Source organism: Trachinotus anak, unplaced genomic scaffold (assembly GCF_046630095.1).
Source record: "Trachinotus anak isolate AG129_WGS33_773 ecotype Australia unplaced genomic scaffold, CSIRO_AGI_Tana_v1 ptg000012l, whole genome shotgun sequence".
NCBI classification, from domain to species: domain Eukaryota; kingdom Metazoa; phylum Chordata; class Actinopteri; order Carangiformes; family Carangidae; genus Trachinotus; species Trachinotus anak.
In genome coordinates, this window is record NW_027273863.1 from 7,667,862 (window position 1) to 7,688,723 (window position 20,862).

General features: G+C 38.4%; 1 protein-coding gene across 7 annotated transcripts in view; it reads right to left on the reverse strand.

The window, feature by feature from the left end:
• Positions 1–19,739: 19,739 nt before the first annotated feature.
• The window catches only part of tnk2b (tyrosine kinase, non-receptor, 2b), a 55,275-nt gene continuing 54,152 nt past the window's right edge, over positions 19,740–20,862 (reverse strand). For all 7 annotated transcript variants that reach the window (XM_071490488.1, XM_071490485.1, XM_071490490.1 and 4 more), the window contains one exon: positions 19,740–20,229. In XM_071490488.1, the coding sequence (XP_071346589.1) occupies positions 20,223–20,229 (7 nt within the window). In that variant the 3' untranslated portion in view covers positions 19,740–20,222. The remainder of the gene's footprint in view (positions 20,230–20,862) is intronic.

Below are 20,862 nucleotides of genomic sequence, written 5' to 3' on the forward strand. Positions count from 1 at the left end.
AGGATAAAATTGTCATGATGTATGATCTGTTGTTTCTAGTCAAAAGCCCGGCAGCTGCATTTTGGAGACGGTTCAAAAAGGTTTGATTAAAACAGGTAAAAAAAAGTGTTACAATAATCACAAACAAGGAAATATAATCATGAATAATCATTTCCATCTCAACCAATTTGGCAATGTTCTTTAACTGGAAAAAACATGAGCACATAAACTGGTTGACATGATTATCAAAACACAGGAATTGGTCAAAGACCACACCTGAATTTTGATGGTTATGCTGAGCATAAACACTTAACGACCCCATATACTGCTTGATGTTTGGGATTACATTCTCAAGAGCAATTGCAAGAGCTTCTGTTTTATCTGCCTTTAATCGAAGGCAGCAATCAGCCAGCAAAATCTCGATGGCATCCAAACATTCATTTAAAATCAACAATTCTTTACTCTCATCAGTTTTAAAACAGCAGTGCAACTAAATATTGTCAGCATAAAAATGATAAGATGGCTATGATGGCTAATATTCTGTCCGAGATGCAGCATATATATAAACAGAACTACATATTGGTGTCTTGATTCTGTCTGAGAAAATCACAAATGGAATCAGTCCCTGGTGGAGCCAGATGCCAAATGAGAATATGCTTCTGTCAAGAATACAGACACAACTCTCACTCTGGTTGTATAAGGTCCAAATGGCTTGCATCAATGGCCCTGGTACTCTTGCAGTGTCCCCCATGACATACCATCAGGGAAATGGTCACAGGCTTTCTGGATGAAGACTTCCCAGGGAGACTGATCAGTGTGACAACATTGACAGGCCGGGTCTGGATGGATGGTGACGAAAGTTTCAGTGGATGTTACAATTTAAAATCTGCTTTGAAATAAGCTGATCACAGCCTCCGTCCTCTGTGAGGAAGCAAACACAGCAAATCTTTTATGTCCTGTGATGGTTCAGGAGAAAACACGTGTCACACAGAACATTTTTCACGCTATTTCCTGTTCATGTTGCACTGGTTGAAAACTGGTTGTTTTCAAGAATCATTATTTTCAAATGCACTGACTTTCGCATTTAGTGCAGATGAATGAGGGTGTTGTTGTTTTTGCTCTCATTCTATTCTAGGTTAAATCTATATGATGACACCTTCTTTCTCCTCAGTCCTTTTTGACCATACTGCACTGCAGGCCATGTGTAAACGTTCTGCTCTGTTGTTGTTCACGAGAGCTAAAATCTGCTTTATCTAGGAAACTTTTATAGTCTTAGTGCTTAAACATCAGAAACTGGGCCCAGGTCAGCCAAGGTCTGCAGGCTGCACAGCTCTGCTTTGTTCTGTACTCCTCTGTTCATGACAGAAATAAATGGACAGATGGCACAGCAGAAACAGACCAGTAGTGGTGAGGCAAGATGTTTTATGAGCTTTCATCTCATTTTGGGGTTTTCATTCCCTCTGATACAACAGTCATGTAAGGTTTAACACATCACAAGAGGAAGGAGCAGTTTAATAAGGAAAATATTGGCCATATATGTTAATAGAGATAAGGTTTGAAGAGAAAAAGCCTCACTTTTTATTACAAGCTCCAACAGTATCATAATGATGGATCAATGGGACATAAGTGTGCATGTGTATGTGCGTGTCCTCATGTGTGCTAAACGTGCTTTGGAAAGCACAATAAGAAATGAAGACATCTATACTATTGCTGATGTATCGGTGCACGTCTAGTCTGTTACAGATGAAGGTCACCTTGAATTGATCAGATAAATCTTCAAATATGAATAAAACTTGATCAGAACAGAAAGACATTTGTTGTATTTCCATATGAAACAAATAAAATCTGAATTTTTTGCTCTGTTTGTATGAAAGTTTCATAAAGTTGTTTGGTAACCAACCATATGTTAAACACTGGGACTCGAGTCTCATGACCTGGTCAGACTCGAGTCATAAATTAAATGATTTTAGACTCAACTTGATAAAATCAACACTTGCACCTGTGACTCGTGATTTGACTTCAAAATACTTGATAACTTACACCAAGCCTTAAGATTAAAAAGCAGTGTTTCCAAATCCAGCCCACGACAATATCAACACTGACAACCACATATTGATTGTCTATTTCATCATTTATGGATGTGCAGCTTCTCTGTCCTCCCCTCCCAGTAGAACGCGCACACACACATCCTGGTTTTACTATATTTGTTGGGACCTGTCATTGACATAAGGCATTCCTTTGCCCCTAACGATCATAATTGTATCCCTAACTCTACTGCTAGCCCCTTATCCTAACCCTAACCGAGACCTAATTCTAACCTGAACCCTAAGACCAAGTCTTAACGCTCAAACTGGCTTGTAAACCTGTGGGGTCCAGCATTTTGGGGGTGTTCTTCATTCTTTCTAAACTGCACTCAGTATTTTGATTTTTATTTTAGATTTCTTTCCTGTGAGATATTATTGAATTTATTGGTTTACTGGTATTGAAAAAGAACCAGTAACAGTATGAGGTTGGATAAGATAAAATCTGCAAAGCTGGTTAGTGGCTTTGCGGGGATGAGCAAATCACAATTTAAATCCCTTCACTATAGAGTGTTGCAATCCAAGTATTTTTATCGACCAACCTGGATGTTAGCATCAGCCTGGTTTCCTTGACACAAAGCCAGTGGGATTTTTCCATTGGTTTTTGGATTATTGCAGAAAATAAACTCTGTGAAACAAAAGTTTAAGATACATACTTATAGTTTGATTTACAGTACCCCTCTACAAAAGTCTTTCCTCCTAGAAAGTTAGAAATAGTTTGCAAAAGTGCAAGTTTAAACCTAACAAGGCTCTAAAGGCGGACTGGTGAGTAGATCAGTTCTCGTGTTCGTTTGACGTCTCCGACAACCTCTGAGTCTCATTTAGGCATGGCCTTTTTTAAGACACGTTAAAGCTTTAAAAAAATCGTGAGCGGGATATTTGCTGATACACTTTACACTGTGGTCCAAAAGTCTAAGACCATTTTCCCATTCAAGAAAATGCAAACAAAAGCATGCAGTGGAATGGGAGCAAAGTGATATGATACTAGCTCCTGTCCTAATTCCAAATCCACAACCAAAAAGGAGCAAACTTTAGCTGCCAAATTTTCCAGTGTCACCACATATGACAATGGTTATTGTTGTTATTTGTTGTTATTGCACATATTCAGCATATAGTTAGTGAAGAGCACATTATGACTCGTTTAGGACTTGAAACTCAAAGTTTAGGATTTGGGACTTGAGTGTAAAGACCTGAGACTTACTTGTGACTTGCAAAATAATGACTTGGTCCCAAAGCTGTTAAACAAGGAACAGAGCTAATTAGAGTACACATAATCGTGAGATGATTAATTGCTGAAAAACTCACATTTTTTTCGGTTTAATGACAATAAATTATGATAAATTATACTAAGCCACCAAGTGCAACTTTCAAATTTCATTTTAACCTTGCCAACATGCTAACTAATACAGTGTGAGAGGGAAAGAGTGTAATTCTGATCAGAAGAATTTCAAGAGCGATGTCCAAATTAAGTTTCAGTGTGGCTCCCAACATTTCAGAAATGTTAGAAGCCACGCTTCAATCATTTTCCCCAACTTTTCCTCCAGTTCATTTTATATAAAGGCCACATTTTATGTTTCAAATATAGACACAAACTTCTTTCTCATCTGCAACTATTTCACACATCAGGGTTTTTACCCTGAGATAAGAGCAGGGCTCAGCAGCACAGTGCATCTTAATAATGTTTTTAGAGCAGGCCTGAACTCATATACAGCCCTAAAAAGAAGGTAAAATTTACATAGTTATCACCTACTTGTCCATAACTGCATTTTAAAATACTACTATCTGTTTTGCAGCTTATACTTGAGAGGAACTTATATAAATGCATGCACACACACACACACACACAAACACAGGCAGGAACAGGCACATTGCTTCTGTTTTAATTAGTTACATGTCAGTTTTCTCTCATTTTGTTGTTTGATCTATTTTGTGTTCCTACATCTGTGAGTTTTTGGTAATTGACCAGTGTTTGTTATGAATGTGTTCCAACACTCCCTGCAGTTAATGTCTCTAGAACCACTGATGCCTATAAACACCACGTTTTCTGCACAAAGTTGGCCGACCTAAAACCGATGAGGGTAAATGTTTTGTTTTTGTTACAACATTGTAGATGAATGGGTTTGCAGGATCAGAACAATCTCAGTCTTTTTACTCTTTCCTTCATGATGGTGGAAATGACAGCTGATTGAAATCAAAAGAGAGCACAAAGAGTTATTTCTGGAGTAGGGGGAAGATGAAAGAAACAAGACTGTGACTGAGGAGGTCAGGATGTCTTTGATTCCTGAAGGACAATATAAATTTAAACTTTTTATATTGCTGTAAAGAGTGTCTCAGTGATAATAATATCTCTTCTACTAACTTCATAACTGATACATCAAACCATCCAGAGTGATGTTAACCGGGCAATCATCAAGAGGCTCACACGCATCCATACATTTGTTGCAGATGTGGGGTAATTACTGTTGGGATCATTTGGAAGGTGCTGTACTTCGCCTTTCTAAAGCAAAAGCGCATGAGAAAATGTATTAAGAATTAATTACACATCACATTTGTGTGTACTAATATAAGATGCTGACATTAGCATATCTATATAACATATGAATACATGTTGTTAATTTCATTATTCTTGTGACGTTACAGGTAGTGTTAGAAGAAGCTACATGAAGGTTTAGGTTTAGGAGTTTAAGCTAAGATTAACATCCTGCGCTGTTTTTGGTTTGGGGAAGTTTATACTTCACAGCAAACCACTCGCAAAATTATTCATTGTCTACATACTACAATACCACAATAACCATCTCTATCTCTATTCTGTAACACATTAACAATACCGCTGCATATTTCCATGTCTTATCAACTGCTGAACATGCTGATTTTTTGTCTTAGCCTCAGTTTCTTAGCATGATGGAGCATATTTAGCACCCTTGCTTGGTTCTTATTTTTAAAAAATTCAGTTAGAAACTTTAGAAATAGTGTGACCAATTGCTTTTAGTGAAAAGCAGCTAAAGGCTGCTAATTAGCATATTTGTGACCTAATCGCGTTGTATTCTGCCTAGTGCCAGCCCTGTATCTGTTTGCATCTCCTACTCTCTGCCTGTACCCTGCTCATTCATGTCTGCACCAGCTGCCATGCAGACTGAATGAGCTGCTCCAAGTTGCTAATAGGTCTGAAAAGTTTCTAAATCTAGTCAGAAAGTAACTAAGTTGGCAACAGTGATTAGAAATTCTGTTTGAAAAGAGTGTGATTTGTCAACTCACTACAGCTGCTAAAATCTGCTAGCAACATTCATTTCTAACTGATGTTGATTTTATCAGCTGGACTGAATGTCTTTTGTTCACATTTATGTAAAATCATAAACTCATCATTTCAAATAATTTCAATGAGTTTTGAGTGGTATATCTGCCACTATCATCATGGTGAATTGCACCATGTGCTGAGCTAGATGGAAAGCTTGACATGTGCAGCAACAGTAGCAACTAAGGGGGAGCAGAGCCAAATGAAGAATCAATTATCTGTACAAAAAATGCCAGCAAAGCACTGTCCAGGTCCTATGTGACATGTATGTGTACTGTGTTATAGACACGTGCTACCATCATCAGCTTTACTTGAGAAGGACCATTTTTATTTGAAAGACTGCAAGGTCAGTGTAGAACAAAAGAAAAGCAGAGAACAAGACAGCAGTGTGTGGCTTTTATTTTGTCTTTTTGTGTTGAATCATTCTCCATAAAACTTTTAAGTGGTGGGTGATGCAGACCTTGATGTTTTGAGGAAATGATAAGAATGCAAAAAAATTTAAGGCCAGAAGTCTTTTTTCTCAGTGATGATGCAGGTGAAGTGATGGAGGACTATTGCGTAAGATGTTCGCTGCACATTAAGATGGGTTTTTCCTTGGAAGACAGAGAGCCCAGAGAGTTGCTGTGCAGGAATGTGAAACCTACCTACTTTGCAGTTTTCAAGCTTTTCAATTTCCTCTGGGGTCCACATTGGTTTGGCTTGATTCACATTCTGACGACACAATCTGAATATCTGCCTGGTCACATCTTCTGCAGGGAAGATGTATCCTTAATATTGCAAAATACAGAAAAAGAAGATTGAATATTTTGTCCTCACGGGTTATAAAGGTAGAGGTAGTTTCAGCACAAATCAGCCAGAATGAAGAATCCAGAGATGAGATGTCTGGTGTCTAGTTCTGCAACGTGTCCCTCTGATAAGCATCCTGTTTGATCATTTCTTGCTGGGGGGTTTTGATGTAGATGCCAACTGAAATTAAGGAGTAAAATTGTCTGGGAGAGGAGACCAGCTTGAAAGCTAATGACTACTAGTGGATCCCTTAAAAAATATGTAGCTAAGCAGTCATGTAGACAGAAATTGGCAACTGTTCAAATTGCGTTATTTGTTAAATGACAGAACAGGCACCAGCATAAACCAACTAAAGTTTGGCAGCCTGGCGCTCTCCGATAACCATGCACATGTGCACAACCACAGGCAGTTGGTTGGCACAGCTGCGGCAGTATTAAAGTTAAACCACATGCACAGATACAAAGGCAACAAAGCACGCTGTAAAATGATAATAATAATAATAATTAGCTTGCTGGTGCCGGACACAGCAGTGTAACAGCCGGTCACATCGGCCAAATAACCAGATATAGTCAAACACCTGCAGAAGCACGTCCACAATCATGAAATCTGTGCCCATATACCCAATAAATTAAAAAAGGCAACACAGTAGTGGCAAAAAAATATAAATAGCTTACGAGTGGTGACTGCACTGTATTTCACTATAGTTCAATTTCATGCTTTCAAAGGAAAGCATGAAGAAATTTCAGTCTGTGTCACCACTGATGACTGGCAGTTGAGAAGACATTTCACTGTGTTGTTTGTCAAGTAGGGTGAGCAGAGCGTGTAGGACACCCTTGATTATTTATTCATTATTTCACTGCACTTTAACTTTATGTCCAGTAGGCTCCTTCAGGTCTGCCGCCAGAGAAAAGTACCTGCTGCCAGGTTCATTAGGAGCTGAAAAGTTTACACTACTTATTGGGAAAATAGTGCAGGTCACAGCTCAGCTTTGATAATGCATTTTCTCCCCCTCACGGCATTGTTATGTGACAAACTTAAGCAACATGGTTTGTTTTACTGTTATCTAAACTTGAGGCCTGATATGCTATATCTCTTTGTATGATGGACAGTTCAACAAAATGTTGCTGCTGCCATTCAGAAGCCGAATTATCTTTAAATGGTAAAGACCCAAGCATATCAAGTGTTTTAACTAACCTAGAGAATAGGTTAAAGTAGCCATTCATTTGTCATTCATTTGTTCAGATTTGACGCTGCATCTCTAAAGCCCTGTGATTGGGCGGGCTTAAGCTCCCAATCTAGTGGCTATGTGTGCTGTATGTAAACCCAGTAGATTTCACCAGACATTCCAATTCCAATACAGTTTGTATTTATAGGTCTCTATCTCTCTCTCTCTGTCCTCATTCTGCAGGTAGCTCTGTTTCTGGAGCTGCAGGGTACAGATCTGCCACTATAACACTCATTATTATTATTATTATTATTATTATTGATAATGCCATTGCCTATGGATATTACTTTTATATTCAACTAATACTATTTTCATCATAACAATCAACAATCAAACCCCCCCCCGACCCTCACCCCACCTCACCCGCACCAAGTTTGTAAGATATATTTTAATTATTAGAAGATTAACTATAATCAAGGAGCTTAGTTTGAAGGCACTCACAGTAATTTGAAATGCCTTAGTTCAGTGAAATTCCCCTTATGATTCAGAAAAAATATGCATTAAACTTAAAAACAAAAGAAAGTTTTATATAAAGGAATTGTTTACCAAGTTAGATGAAAGGACTGATACCCCCATCATGTGTCTGCTAAATATGAAGCTGCAGCAAGGAGACGGATTGGTTAGCTCAGCATAATGACTGGGAAGAGGGGGTAACCGCTAACTTGGCTTTGTTAGCCGCTTCTTTCATTCACAAAATAGCAGCACAAAACACTCCATCAGACCACAGCATGCCATATTTACACATTGGTTTTTTGTGCGGATTAAACAAAGGCGATACTACGTGTCAGTCTGTGATCTTTAGAGGTGCTACAATAAGCTAACCAGCTGCTGGGACTAGCTTTATATTTAGCATTCAGAGGTGAGAGTTGTATTAATCTACTGGTCAAATGATCAGCAGAATGCAAATAAGCAGTAAAATGCTGAACTATTCATTTAGAATAATGATCACTTTGTCAATGGGTGTGTTACTGCATGAGAGCCTAACTACACAATGCTGTTATAAGGAAGACGAACTGTAAGCATAGCAGTGCTCTGGCTGGGTATCTATGTGTGTATGTTTGTGTGTGTGGTTGTGTGAAAAGATGACAAGGGCAAGGAGTGATGAGAGAAAGAAGTGTACCTATGAAAGTTTAAAGATGAAAGAGGCAGGGGGAACACAGATGAGTTTTTCTTTCAGCATTTTTTACTTTCTCCAAACACACACACACACACACACACACACACACACACACACACACACACACACACACACACTTGTACTTCCATCTTTGTGAGGACACTCATTGACATAATGCATTCCCTAGCCCCTTACCCTAACTATAACCATCACTTCTGAGTGCCTAACCCTAACCCTAACCCTGACCCTGACCTTAACCTAAACCTAATTCTAACCATAACTCTAAAACCAAGTCTTAACCCTCAAAATGTGATTTGAAGGTGTCTCAAAAAGTGAGGACCGGCCAAAATGTCCTCACTTTCCCAAAATGTCCTCACTCTGTTAGTAAAATACTTTTTTGGTCCTTACTATGTAGCAAGTACAAGTACACACACACACACACACACACACGTTCAGTCTCCAAACAAATCAGTTTGCTCACCTGCCTCTGCTAGCAGACAGTGCTGCATGTAGCCAGCAAACACTGGAATACCAATAATGTTTAAATGTTTTAACATCAGGGATTCAGTGTGATTTATAACTCAGGTGTCTGAGAGTTGTGAGAATGAACCAAAATAGTAAAACTGTAGGATGTAAAACAAAAACAATGAACTAAACAATGCAAAAACACTGCAGAGTCAAACCATACATTTTTGTGGATTCATCACTACAAGCAACCCCTATATACTGTAAGTAGTCATGTGATTATAAGTATAAAAATATTCATTATATGTGATTTTACCTAAGTTACTTATTGTAGCTCCCTATCCCTGTTTGTGTCATTTCACAATTCACCTCAGGGTTTAAAAGTTTTAAAGTAATTTCTTGGTGCTTATTGAAAGATTTTTTTTTTTGCCCTATTACCCTATAGGTGCAGTAACTTCGTATATTACTTTTCTGTCACATGCCCAAGATTGCCATGGTCTGGTTATATCTCTTTTTGTTATCCTTTCTCTCAGTAGATTCAAAGAGTTTGTCAAAGTTTAATGCAGAGGAAGCAATCTGTTTTAACAATCATATAGTATATGCTTAGTACTTCAAATTGTTGTAGGGTTTTAATAAGTGAAAATAAAAAAAAAATTTAAAGTATTGTAATATTTGCACTAATGAATTAGTGTTTTGTTACAGTGGATAGACTAAGAATTGCTGTTAATGAGTCTCCATCCAACACCAGCTGGTTGTCACACTCCATGACAGCCGGCCTCTGATGAACCTTGTTTTCAGCTGAAGCTCGTTCAAACTACAACCCCGTTTCCAAAACAGTTGGGATGCTGTGTAAAATGTAAATAAAAACAGAATGCAATGATGTGCAAATATGTAAACCCACATTTAACTGAAAATAGAATGAAGACAACAGATCAGATGTTGAAACAGAAATTTTATTGTTTTATGAAAAATATTTGCTCAATTTGAATTTGATGCCAGCAACATGTTTCAAAAAAGTTGGGGCAGGGGCATGTTTACCACTGTGTTGAATCACATCCTCTTTTAACAGCACTCTGTAAACGTTTGGGAGCTGAGAAGATCAGTTGCTGGAGTTTCGAAAGTGAAATGTTTTCCCATTCTCCCCTGATATAGGATTTCAACTGCTCAACAGTTCAAGGTCTCCTTTGTCGTATTTTTCGTTTCATGATGCGCCAAATATTTTCAGTGGGTGACAGGTCTGGACTGCAGGCAGGATAGTTTAGCGTCTGGACTCTTCTTCTATGGAGACATGCTGTTGTAATAAGTGCAATTATGCAAGGCCTTCTCTGAAAAAGAATATGTCTGGATGGAAGCATATGTTGCTCCAAAACCTGTATTTACTGTTCAGCATTAATGGAGCCTTCTCAGATGTGCAAACAACCCATGCCATGAGCACTAATGCATCTCCATACCATCACGGATGCTCGCTTTTGAACTGTGCACTGATAACATGCTGGATGGTCCCTCTCCTCTGTAGCCAGGAAGATGTGGCGTCCATGATTTCCAAAAACAATTAGAAATTTTGATTTGTCAGACCACAGGACAGTTTTCATTTCACCTCAGACCATCTTAAATGAGCTTGGGCCCAGAGCAGTTGGTGATGTTTCTGGATCATCTTTAGATATGGTTTCTTCTTTGCATGGTAGAGTTTCAACCCACATTTGTGGACGCAGCAACAAACTGTGTTCACAGACAATGGTTTTCAGAAGTGTTCCCGAGCCGTGTCTGTTTTTAATGCAGTGCCGCCTGAGGAGCCGAAGATCATGGCCATCCAATATTGGTTTTCGGCCTTCTCCCTTGCCTACAGAGATTTCTCCAGATTCTCTGAACCTTTCAATGGTATTATGAACCGTAGATGCTGATATTCCCAAATTCTCAATCCCAATTTCCAATTTTGCGTTGAGGAACACTATTCTTCAATTGTTGCACTATTTGCCCACGCAGTCTTTCACAGAGTGGTGAACCTCCCCCCATCTTCACTGCAAAGATGATGTGCCTCTCTGGGAGGCTCTCTTTATACCCAATCATCAACTGACCTATTGCCAATTAACCTTATGAGTTGTGAGATATTCAACCAGGTGTTTTTTTGTTTTTTGGAAATGTGTTGCTGTCATCAAATTCAAATTGAGCATATATTTTTCATAAAACAATAAAATTTCAGCAATTCAACATTTGATATGTTATCTATGATTTGCAAATCATCATATTATGTTTTAATTTACATTTTACACAGTGTCCCACCTTTTTCAAAAGATTTTTTTCCCTGACCAACATATGGCCCTGTAGAATTGTAGAATTTGTATATATTAGGTAGGACATAGTACTTTACTTAATTCAAACTAGTCTTGTTTTCAAGTGTGGTCATTGTGCTCAAATTACACTGTTGCCAGTGAGAGAAATACCTGAGGTCAGTGGGTTTAAGTTCTCTTTTTACATCAGTTTTTGATATGTAGAACCACCTATCTGAACTAGCCATCTTGGGTACAGCTACCTACCTTGTCATTTCCTTTCCACTGACATGCCACAGGGATCTTAGCTTGGTCCTCTTTTGTTCTCAAATACACCACCTCATCTTGGTCTCGTCATCTGCTCGTGTGCTATGCTGATGATACCCACCTCTATCTGTGTGTCCTGCCAGACAACCTTACTTTCTATGTGCAAATCTCAGCCTCTTAAGGATGATGGAAAGTCACCCTCAACTCAGTCTCCCTAAGACTGAACTTTTGGAAATCACAGCCTGTCCTTCTCTTCAGCACAACATTAGTATCCCGCTCAGCTCCATCTCACACTCTCCAAGAAAGTCTGCAAGAAATTGATGACACTTTCACTGAGCATGTTACATCTGTTGTGTTGCTTCACACTATATAGCATACAGAAGACCAGGTCCTATCTTGCTGAATATGTAGCTTGACTCCTTGTACAGGCACTGGTCATGTCTTGCTTTGAGAAAGTTCAAATCCCTAATGCTCACCTATAGAAAATAAATTTAGATCCAGTTTCTCAGCTATCAATCTGTTTTCCTTCTCATACTGTAACCTCTTTCCATTTCCCTCCCTGCTCTTCCAGTTCCAACACTCCCTCATCACCTTCTCCTCCTGATGAGTTCCCAGTTTGTGAAGAAAAAAAATAAAACTATCTGTCTCTCCAATCCTTCCCCACCCTCCCTTCCAAACATCCTATCTTCACTCCTCTTATCTCTCTACCCATCCTCCTCCACCCATCTCCACTCCCTTCAATTTCTGGAATGTGACATACTTTTAAGTGGTATACAGCTTTTTTTGTGCCCTGACAAAAATGGCAGTGCTATTACTGCTATTGTTTGTCTCTTTTCCTTACCATTGATTCATGTCTTAACTAATGACAACCTAGAATTTGTAATTAGGGAAATAGTTTCTCTTCATTTTTTAAATCAGCATCCAAAAATGGGTTTTTGACATACCAGAAGACACCACACCACCACTGTCACTGAAACATTTTCCCTAAGGTGAGTGTGCTTCTCTGGCTATTTGTCTGTCAGAAATGAAAGTGTAATCATATGTACATGTGCACCTGTTCTCTACAATATGTCTAGGCATGCTCGTGCCTCTGCACTTCCCAGAAATCCAATTACATCCATGAGTGGAGGTCGGCAGAGGGAATATGTACATAATGTACCAATATAACAGTCATACAGTCATTCATAAGCCCAGCAACAGTTCACATGTTCATGTCTCATTATGTTGGTTGATAGGACATGCTCCATAGCGGCTTGGCATATAAAACATTAAAACAATTTAATGTTTTGAGGCTTTTTTGGACATCAAATTCAGTATAAATAAACACAATGGGCTGCAGGGAGGAGGTATGGGCACCACATATTGAAGCAAGGAAATTAATAGTTAAACAATAGTAGTAAAGGTTAGATAATTCTATAATAGCCTACTGGCACAGGGGGACATTGGACAAAAGGCTGCAGTGAGCACAATGATTAATTGATGATTTCTGGGTGGAGGTTCATTACTGTGTCCACACTCTCAATGACAAACCACACTTCACCTCCCTGTGTCTCGCTCAGCTACCCAAGTGGTCTTATGTAAGTAGACAATAGCATATTCTCTCCCTACACATCACCGATCAGTCAATGTAAGGACTGCACACAATGTACTGTACTTTTACTGTTCTGCTGAAGAACCACAGAGGAGAACAATTGTCAGAGGGAGAAATGAAGAAGAACAATAAGACTTTATTGGCTTAAGAGTTTTTTGGTTTCTACAATACAATGCTTTGTGTTCTTAAAGCTACACCTAACAATATTAATGTTAATGTAAAACAGTGTTTTTCTATTTGCAGTGGTTCTAGGGACTGTGTAATGTGAAAAGGTTCGCCACAATGCAAATCCAGTCGTTTTGATTGGAAACCATCTCATAATTATTCCGTGTCACTCAGTAACAAGCCACATTTCCAAAGACAAAACTATAAAGAGTGGAAATTACAAATCATTTTACTGATTTATATCATTTTGATCAACTCGGTAAGCAATAGTATCACTGGTCATAATGCTGTGACATTCAGCTCAGTACAAAACTAAGCCGATTAAAGGAACCGTTTGTGAGGTTAATAGCTCAGCGGCCTCCTATTGGCAACGTCCTGTTATCACATCATAGTTGCTTTTGTGGCTTTTGGGGTTTTTCCATAAGCTTTTAACTTGGAAATAACTTACGGCTTCATGGCTGAGCTGACAAAAGCACGTTCAAAAATCACATAATACTGCTTTAAACACTCAACACATAATTCAGCTTTCAATAAAGTCCCTTCAATATTGCAAAATAATCATAACATGACATTCTTTTACAAAACTCTCTTGTCTAAATTATTTAAAGGAAACTGATTAAAAACCAGAAACAAGTGAAGATCTCTGTGTGATGTAATGCAGTATATTGATATTCATTCATGTGTACAGGGAATTTACATGGAAATACTGTCAATTCAAACTATTTATACTAGATAGAAGTAGCAAGGCATAGAGAAGACAGAATCTTGGAGAGTAAGAAAAAGTGACAAAGAAATAAAATGAGATCCATGTGTTGTAGCACACCACCATTCCCTCTCAGTCCATTCACCAATCCTTCTGTCTCTTTTTTAGATTCTTTTCCTTTTTCTCCTCTCCAACTTCTCAAAACGACCTCTTTTGTAGCTTCCTTTCCTCTGTCACCCTGTCATCACCCTGTCTCTCTCCGCTCCTCCGCTAGTCGAGCCATTGCACACTGAAGGTCTGCGCCTGTGCTATAGCTCTGAGCTAAAGTTTCAGCTCAGAACAACAAAGAGATGATGACGAGGAAGGAAAAAGACAGTCTTGGAGAAAAATATACCTTCACGAAGGGAGATATTGGAATGGTATTCTATAAAGCAAACTGTAGACTCACGCACATATATAAATATATATGCCAGAGGATTTCTTTTCCAAGGTACACTCTTATCTTTTCCTCTGCACTTTCTTGGCAGCTTTCCTCCAGCTTTTGCTTTGTTTCTGTCACCTTTTTATTTAGCCTCTTCTCTTTTATTTATCCTCTTCTCTTTGGTGAAAACCACAGTAATTTCTCTGGGGGTTCCTGTGAGCCCACTACTCTAGTGCCTAAAACAACTGGAACAACAGGCATTAATAATTTTTCCAGAGACCAAGTAATGATACCGTACACACACACACACAAACACACGATTAAGATGAATGGAGGCCCTTCTGGGTCTCTCAATAGTAAGCAGAAGTTCCTCAAGTCCAACAGTAGAGCGTGATGTGTGCATAAACACAAGAAAGATGGCGAATGGTGAGGGAGGGAAACGCATCAAAGTATAATGTGTGTTTGTGTGTCTGAAGGTTCAGAAGTTCTTCAGGCTTTGCCATCTTTTAGCCTCACCATTCAGTCTTATTCTGTAATAAAGTTTGATGTTTTATTGACCTGTGGACATTTTTCATCATTCATCGGTTCCAGCCGTTTCATCAATAAACAAATGAGTCTGCAATATGCTTATTTTGGCCCCAACACATCAGAAACAATTTATGAACTATGAGCCATAAAGAGCTTGGTGTTGCAGCAGACAATATGAAAACACAATATGAAGGTCAATGGATATGTGTGTAGAGAGGATCGATACAGTCGACACATACAAGGTCTAAGCTTTATTCTCTCACAGGGATCAAGGCCTCGCATTGTTGGAACGTCAATGATCACAAACACAAACACAGCCTCATTGATTTGGATTGATGTGTCACATCACACTAAGGCTGTGAGGCCTGGTGGAGGCAGATTTGGACAGACACTTATAAAGTTACTCACCGTGTAACAGTTCACAGCACAGCTTGTTTTATGAACGCATTTAAGGCCATGGTTAAGTTATTTTCATTAACGTTTAATCCAATTCTTATTTTTGTTTAATTGATTTGTTGTTTAGTTCCCAGAGACCAAGGTGACATCTTGAAATTGCATGTTATGTTTGTGCAGCCGTTCAGATCCCAAGATTATTCAAGTTACACATGATAAATATTGTATTATAAATTATTATACATAGAAAAACACCAAATCCTTGTTTGAGGCTCAAGTCAACCAATATTTTAGTCACACTACAGCTTTAAGAATGGCAGTGTTGGCCACACAGCTGCAGAGACAAATATTGGATCAAAGACACTCATAGTCAGAGGGGACCATCAATACTCATATTTAGCGCCACCAGTGAGTAAAATCTTTCACTTATGCAGTGAAATATGTCGATATCTACTATATGGATTGGCACAAATGCTGTTACAGATGTTTTTTTAGTTCCCAGACAACTTATTCTACTGTTGTTAGTGATCCCCTGATTTTTTGCTCTAGTGCCAAGAGCAGCTTGGTTCAGAGTGAAATGCTTTGAGAATAACTATTGGACAGTCTGCCATGGTTCAAACATTCATATTCTCACAGGAATTATTCACAGGAATAAATGTATTTACTTAAGTAATTCACTTTTCATCTAGCACCATCAAACACGTGTCAAACACTTTGGTTCAAACAGCTGCACAGCTAATGACATTCCCATCAGCCTGAGCAAATGTTAGCATGCTGAGATACCAAACTAAGATGGAGACCATGGTAAACATTATAACTGCTTCAGATCAGCAGGTCTATATTGTCATTGTGTTAGAATTTAGCTCAAAACAATGCTAAGCCTAAGTGCAGGCTCACAGATCTACAACCATGGATACTCTTGAATAAATTAATCTCTTGTCAAAACGGTTGTTGATTAATTTTCTGGTGATTGACTAATCTATCTATCTATCTATCTATCTATCACTTTAAACGCTGTATATGTGATGACAAGTATAACTAACAAAACCAGATGAGCATTATATAAACAGAGATTTTCATCATACAGCCTTTCTGGGGTTTTTGTTCGTTAATACTAAAAGGAGAAACACTTCAGTGTCCATTAAATACTTTAAGGTTCATTAATACAGTATTCATCTCTTGGTAGTAATTAGCTGTCATGCATCTGAGCATTGTGTGGAACACGTCTTAATTTAGTTTTTTAAAAATCCAGCATGATATCAAATTTAAGTAGCACTAACAAAGATAACTAAGGTGATCGAAAAAAAAGATTTGTCAAAAGAAGAAAAGAGGTAAAAAATAATTAACTCTTTAATAAAAAATACATTTATAAATTCGGCAGCATGAACTTCTTTTGAACAGTTCCATCAACCCAGGAGGACAGATACAATGAAAACCAGCTGTACAGTAGGCATTTAAAATAAACCACATCCTGGGAAGCAAACACATACAAATGAGGAAGAAATGGCAAGTTGGTTTGAAGGAAAACAGCAAAAAACAATATAAATGACTCTGAAATAGCAGAATCAGTTTCTGAAGAAACTTATCTGGCAAACAAAGACGAAACAGAACTGAACAGAGTTTTTCCTAACATCAGTGTCAACGCCACAACAGGGCAATGTTGCTTTGGGTTGATCATAACACCACAAGGTTCAGTCCTTCTAATACAACTACAGCAGCTTGGTATAAAGACAAACAACACATGGACAGACTGTGGAGGCAGCCCTCACATCAAATTGTCCTTTTGCACTGGTTTATAGTCAGCTTTACCACCACACATACCAGAGGGAAAATGGCAATACTGACTCTGGATCAGTGGTTAAGGACATCTGCATCCTACTCTGGGGAGGAAAACGGAGTCACCAGACACTTTATACTGAAAACAGTGTTTCATGTGCATTCAATTACTAGGATACAATATGACAGGGATAAATGCTCAATGATATTTTCACAACTGGATGGCACTGATGGATGGACAGCCTGGGAGGTCACAGGTTCTACAGCAGTCTTATTGCACACAGGAGAAAGCTTTGACTGGAGGTTGTTTTCTGAAATCAGTCCTGTACATCCATATTTTTCTTTTTTCTTTTTTTCTTTTTTTAAGCCTCTTAATTTACTTAGGCAGATAGCAGGTTTGTTGTGGCTCCATATTAGCTTTTTCAGAGGCCATTTGAAGTTTCTGCCCAGACAGATTGTGCTCAGACGTATGTGACATACAGGGGGTTTTTGTGGGCATGTGGAGCGGTTGGTTGGTTTGGAGCAAAGCCAGGGCATACATGTGGACATAGATATTTATATTGCAATTAAATAGATGGGTACCAGTTGGCAAAAAGGGTTCTTTTTTTGCCATAAAGAGAAGCACCATATGGCTCATGTGTGTTGAGTGAAAATTGTCATCAAGTGAGGATTGTTTTTTGACCACATTAAAGTGATTTTTTGAAGTCATAGCATGTTAAATGCCTTTTATTGCCCTTCCTGTCATTAGAGTCCCCAAACACTAAGTGTATCTGAAATTTAAAAAAAGCAGGACAGGCCTAAAAGTTTTAAACCATCTATTGCTCAGGGCTGTGCTGTGACAATACAGTCAGAAAGTGTATTATCACGTCCATCAGTGAGTGGACCCACAGCTGACACGTCCCAGAAGTTTCTAAATTATTGCCCCTAAAGCTGCTGACCAAAATATCATCATTGTGGTTTTAAGTGATGATTATGGAACAGGATCTGTGCCGTGGGGTAAATTTCACTACGTTGCTGTTATTAGCTGCCAACGATGTCTGGGCGCATGCAGAAAATACCGAGCTGGCAGGAGTTTTCAGCTGATGCACAGAAGTTCTGTGTGGGCAAAGTGCTTAGAGGGACAGAATGAGGAAAGAGAATATCTGGGGTGAGAGAAGACTCCACTGATTGGGCGGCCCTTCTTTTTTCTTGATCCACATATGGCAAAAGTCATAGATCAGGGGCCAGTCACACAAAGATATTTTAGAGTGATCTAATGTGTTAGGCCAGCTCTTTGATTAGTGTAATGCATTTTACACTGTTTAACAAAATACCCATGTCACTGGTTGTTCCCATGTTTACATGGGAACAACCAGTGACAACTGCTGACCAGGAAAACATGGCTCATAATTTACAGTTTGCAACAATAACTTATGAGAAGGGAAAAAAGTTTTTGCAGGCCACAGGTAACAAGTTGTGCAGTGATACTGTTGTCAGTAGTTTTAACTTGCCCAAGGAAACAACCCTGAGTCTGACTGACGAGTTTCTGGAAGAACTGAGTCTTGCCATCAAGATAGGTTTTTGTATTGTTACATTCTTTGCTGAATTTTCCAAATAAAATGTTTGTAAATTCTTCCAGAAAGCAAAAGTTGGAGTTAAGGGAGCTTAGCGGTTTGACACAGCTCTTTTGTTTCAGTTTTCTTAAAAAGCCTTAATTTATCCAGAATTCATGGCAAACAAATCCCATTTTAGACAGTGAAGAACTAGATAACTTTGTGCAATAGATGAATTTAGATGAATTCAAACTGAAGTCTTGTTGTTACTGTGATTTGTTATATAGTGAAAGTCCGTCTTTGTGAAACTGGCCCCAGAATTTAACTTCAGGGGACACAGTAAATTTATTTTACAAATGGCCTGCCCAGTAATGGGCATGACAGTCTTCTCTTGGCACTGTCTTAAAATATATTAAAATAATATACCATTATTTTGTTCACAAATACATAAATGTTTCTTAAAGGTTGTATTGTTGAGACTCTTTGAATATAAATAAGACACTTTTGAAGGTCTTTAAAAGAAGTGAGCCTTAGAGAAACTGCTTCTCTGATCTTCAGTGTCCATTAATTCTCTTGATTCATGTCGACACTGGACTGGTTTGAACTTTGACTCTTAGCACAGAGGGTGCAGCACTGTGTCGATACTAATTCCCTTCATTAAACTATAAAATGCACATTTTCCCTGGACTCTGCAGATTTTCAGCAGCTAGCAATCTTCATAATCACATCCTCACGCTTAATAACAGTCAACAGGCAAAATGATTTCCTGTGCAATACAGCCTGGAGAGCCAGTTAAATATTAGCTTTGTGTTTTGTTTTGCATGGATGTTGTAGAGGTACAATGTGATTTACTTTGAACTGCTCTTGAACACAATTGCTTCAAGATCCTACAGCTGCAATACAGGATGTTAACCTCTAAAGACCTACATGTACGTCAATGTACAGTCCTTAGGTTCAGTTCTCACAGTCATCCGTAAATTAGATACAAATTTCAGTCAAACTGTAAAGTTCTTGGCGTAATCTGACACAATACATTTTTAGAAAGTGCCACTGTGTACATTGTGCTAAGTCATCATTTTTGGCCTCTTCAGATGCACCTTTAACCTGACTGTTTAATGACAATAACAAAAGAGAAGATTAAAGTATCTCTCTGCTGTTGGTCACCAGTGTAATTGTGGCAGTGATGATACCAGTAGGAGGGTCTGACAGGATGGTAGCACCCAGATCTGTTTGAGTGACACATTTTGGGCGGACCCAATGGTCCTGAACATACAAGTGGAGTCTTTTTTTGCTTTTAAACTAATCTGAAAAGATGGTGGATGATGGTCTACCATTTCTTCATAAGTGAAACGATGACATATCTTTCAGACCAAAGTCAAAATTTGACCCAAACTCTTCTTTTTGCACTCAGGCTAAATTCCTGTATCCATTGTAAGTATGAATGGAGCAACAATGGAGTTTGGTATTTTGTGCCAGTTCAGTGAAAATGTGCTTGACTCTTCCATACTCAAGTCTTCTGATTGGAAGTGTGACTGAAGCATCGAACAGAAAGATTCAGGAGCAGATTCATCTCCTCTGATGATGTTTCACTGAGGATGAAGATCCAATTAGAGATCAGCAGCTTCAAATTTCTGTCACCGTCTGCAAGTATAAAGAAGATTTCAATTAGATTGAGAATTTCGTGAGATGAAATGCAAAATCCTCCAAAATGAACTTCAGTGACATTTACACTGATTTACAAGAGCAGCTTCTACTTCTGAGGCTTTTAAGGTGAGATACACATTAGATTGTTCAAGGATCAAGAATTATTTCTTTTTATGTATGTTTTTCTATACAACAAAGCAGAAAACTTTCTCAGTCTAGCAGCCAAATATTCCTCATTAACAAAACATACCAGTATTCTCATTGTATCACACTGCTGCCTGTCTACCTGCTGTTTATGTCTGCTTGCAATAACATTATATTTGGAGGAGGGAAAACATAGGTGGCAGATTTTAATGGTGTGTTTTCCAGAGACATATGTGACAAATCTGACCTCATGATGCAAAATTTGTTGTCATTGAAGTTAGTTTAAAGCTAATTTATTCATTTAAATATGCACAAACAGACACATTTATCATCTTTGGCGATGAAGGTATCCTCAGTCCCACCCATTTCACTATGTATTCCAGTGCTTTTTCCCAAAATGGGTAAACAAGTTTACGCCCCCAAATTGCATGTAAAAATGTTCCTATTTCTGTCTGACATTTCTGGCATAATTTAACAGATGCAAGA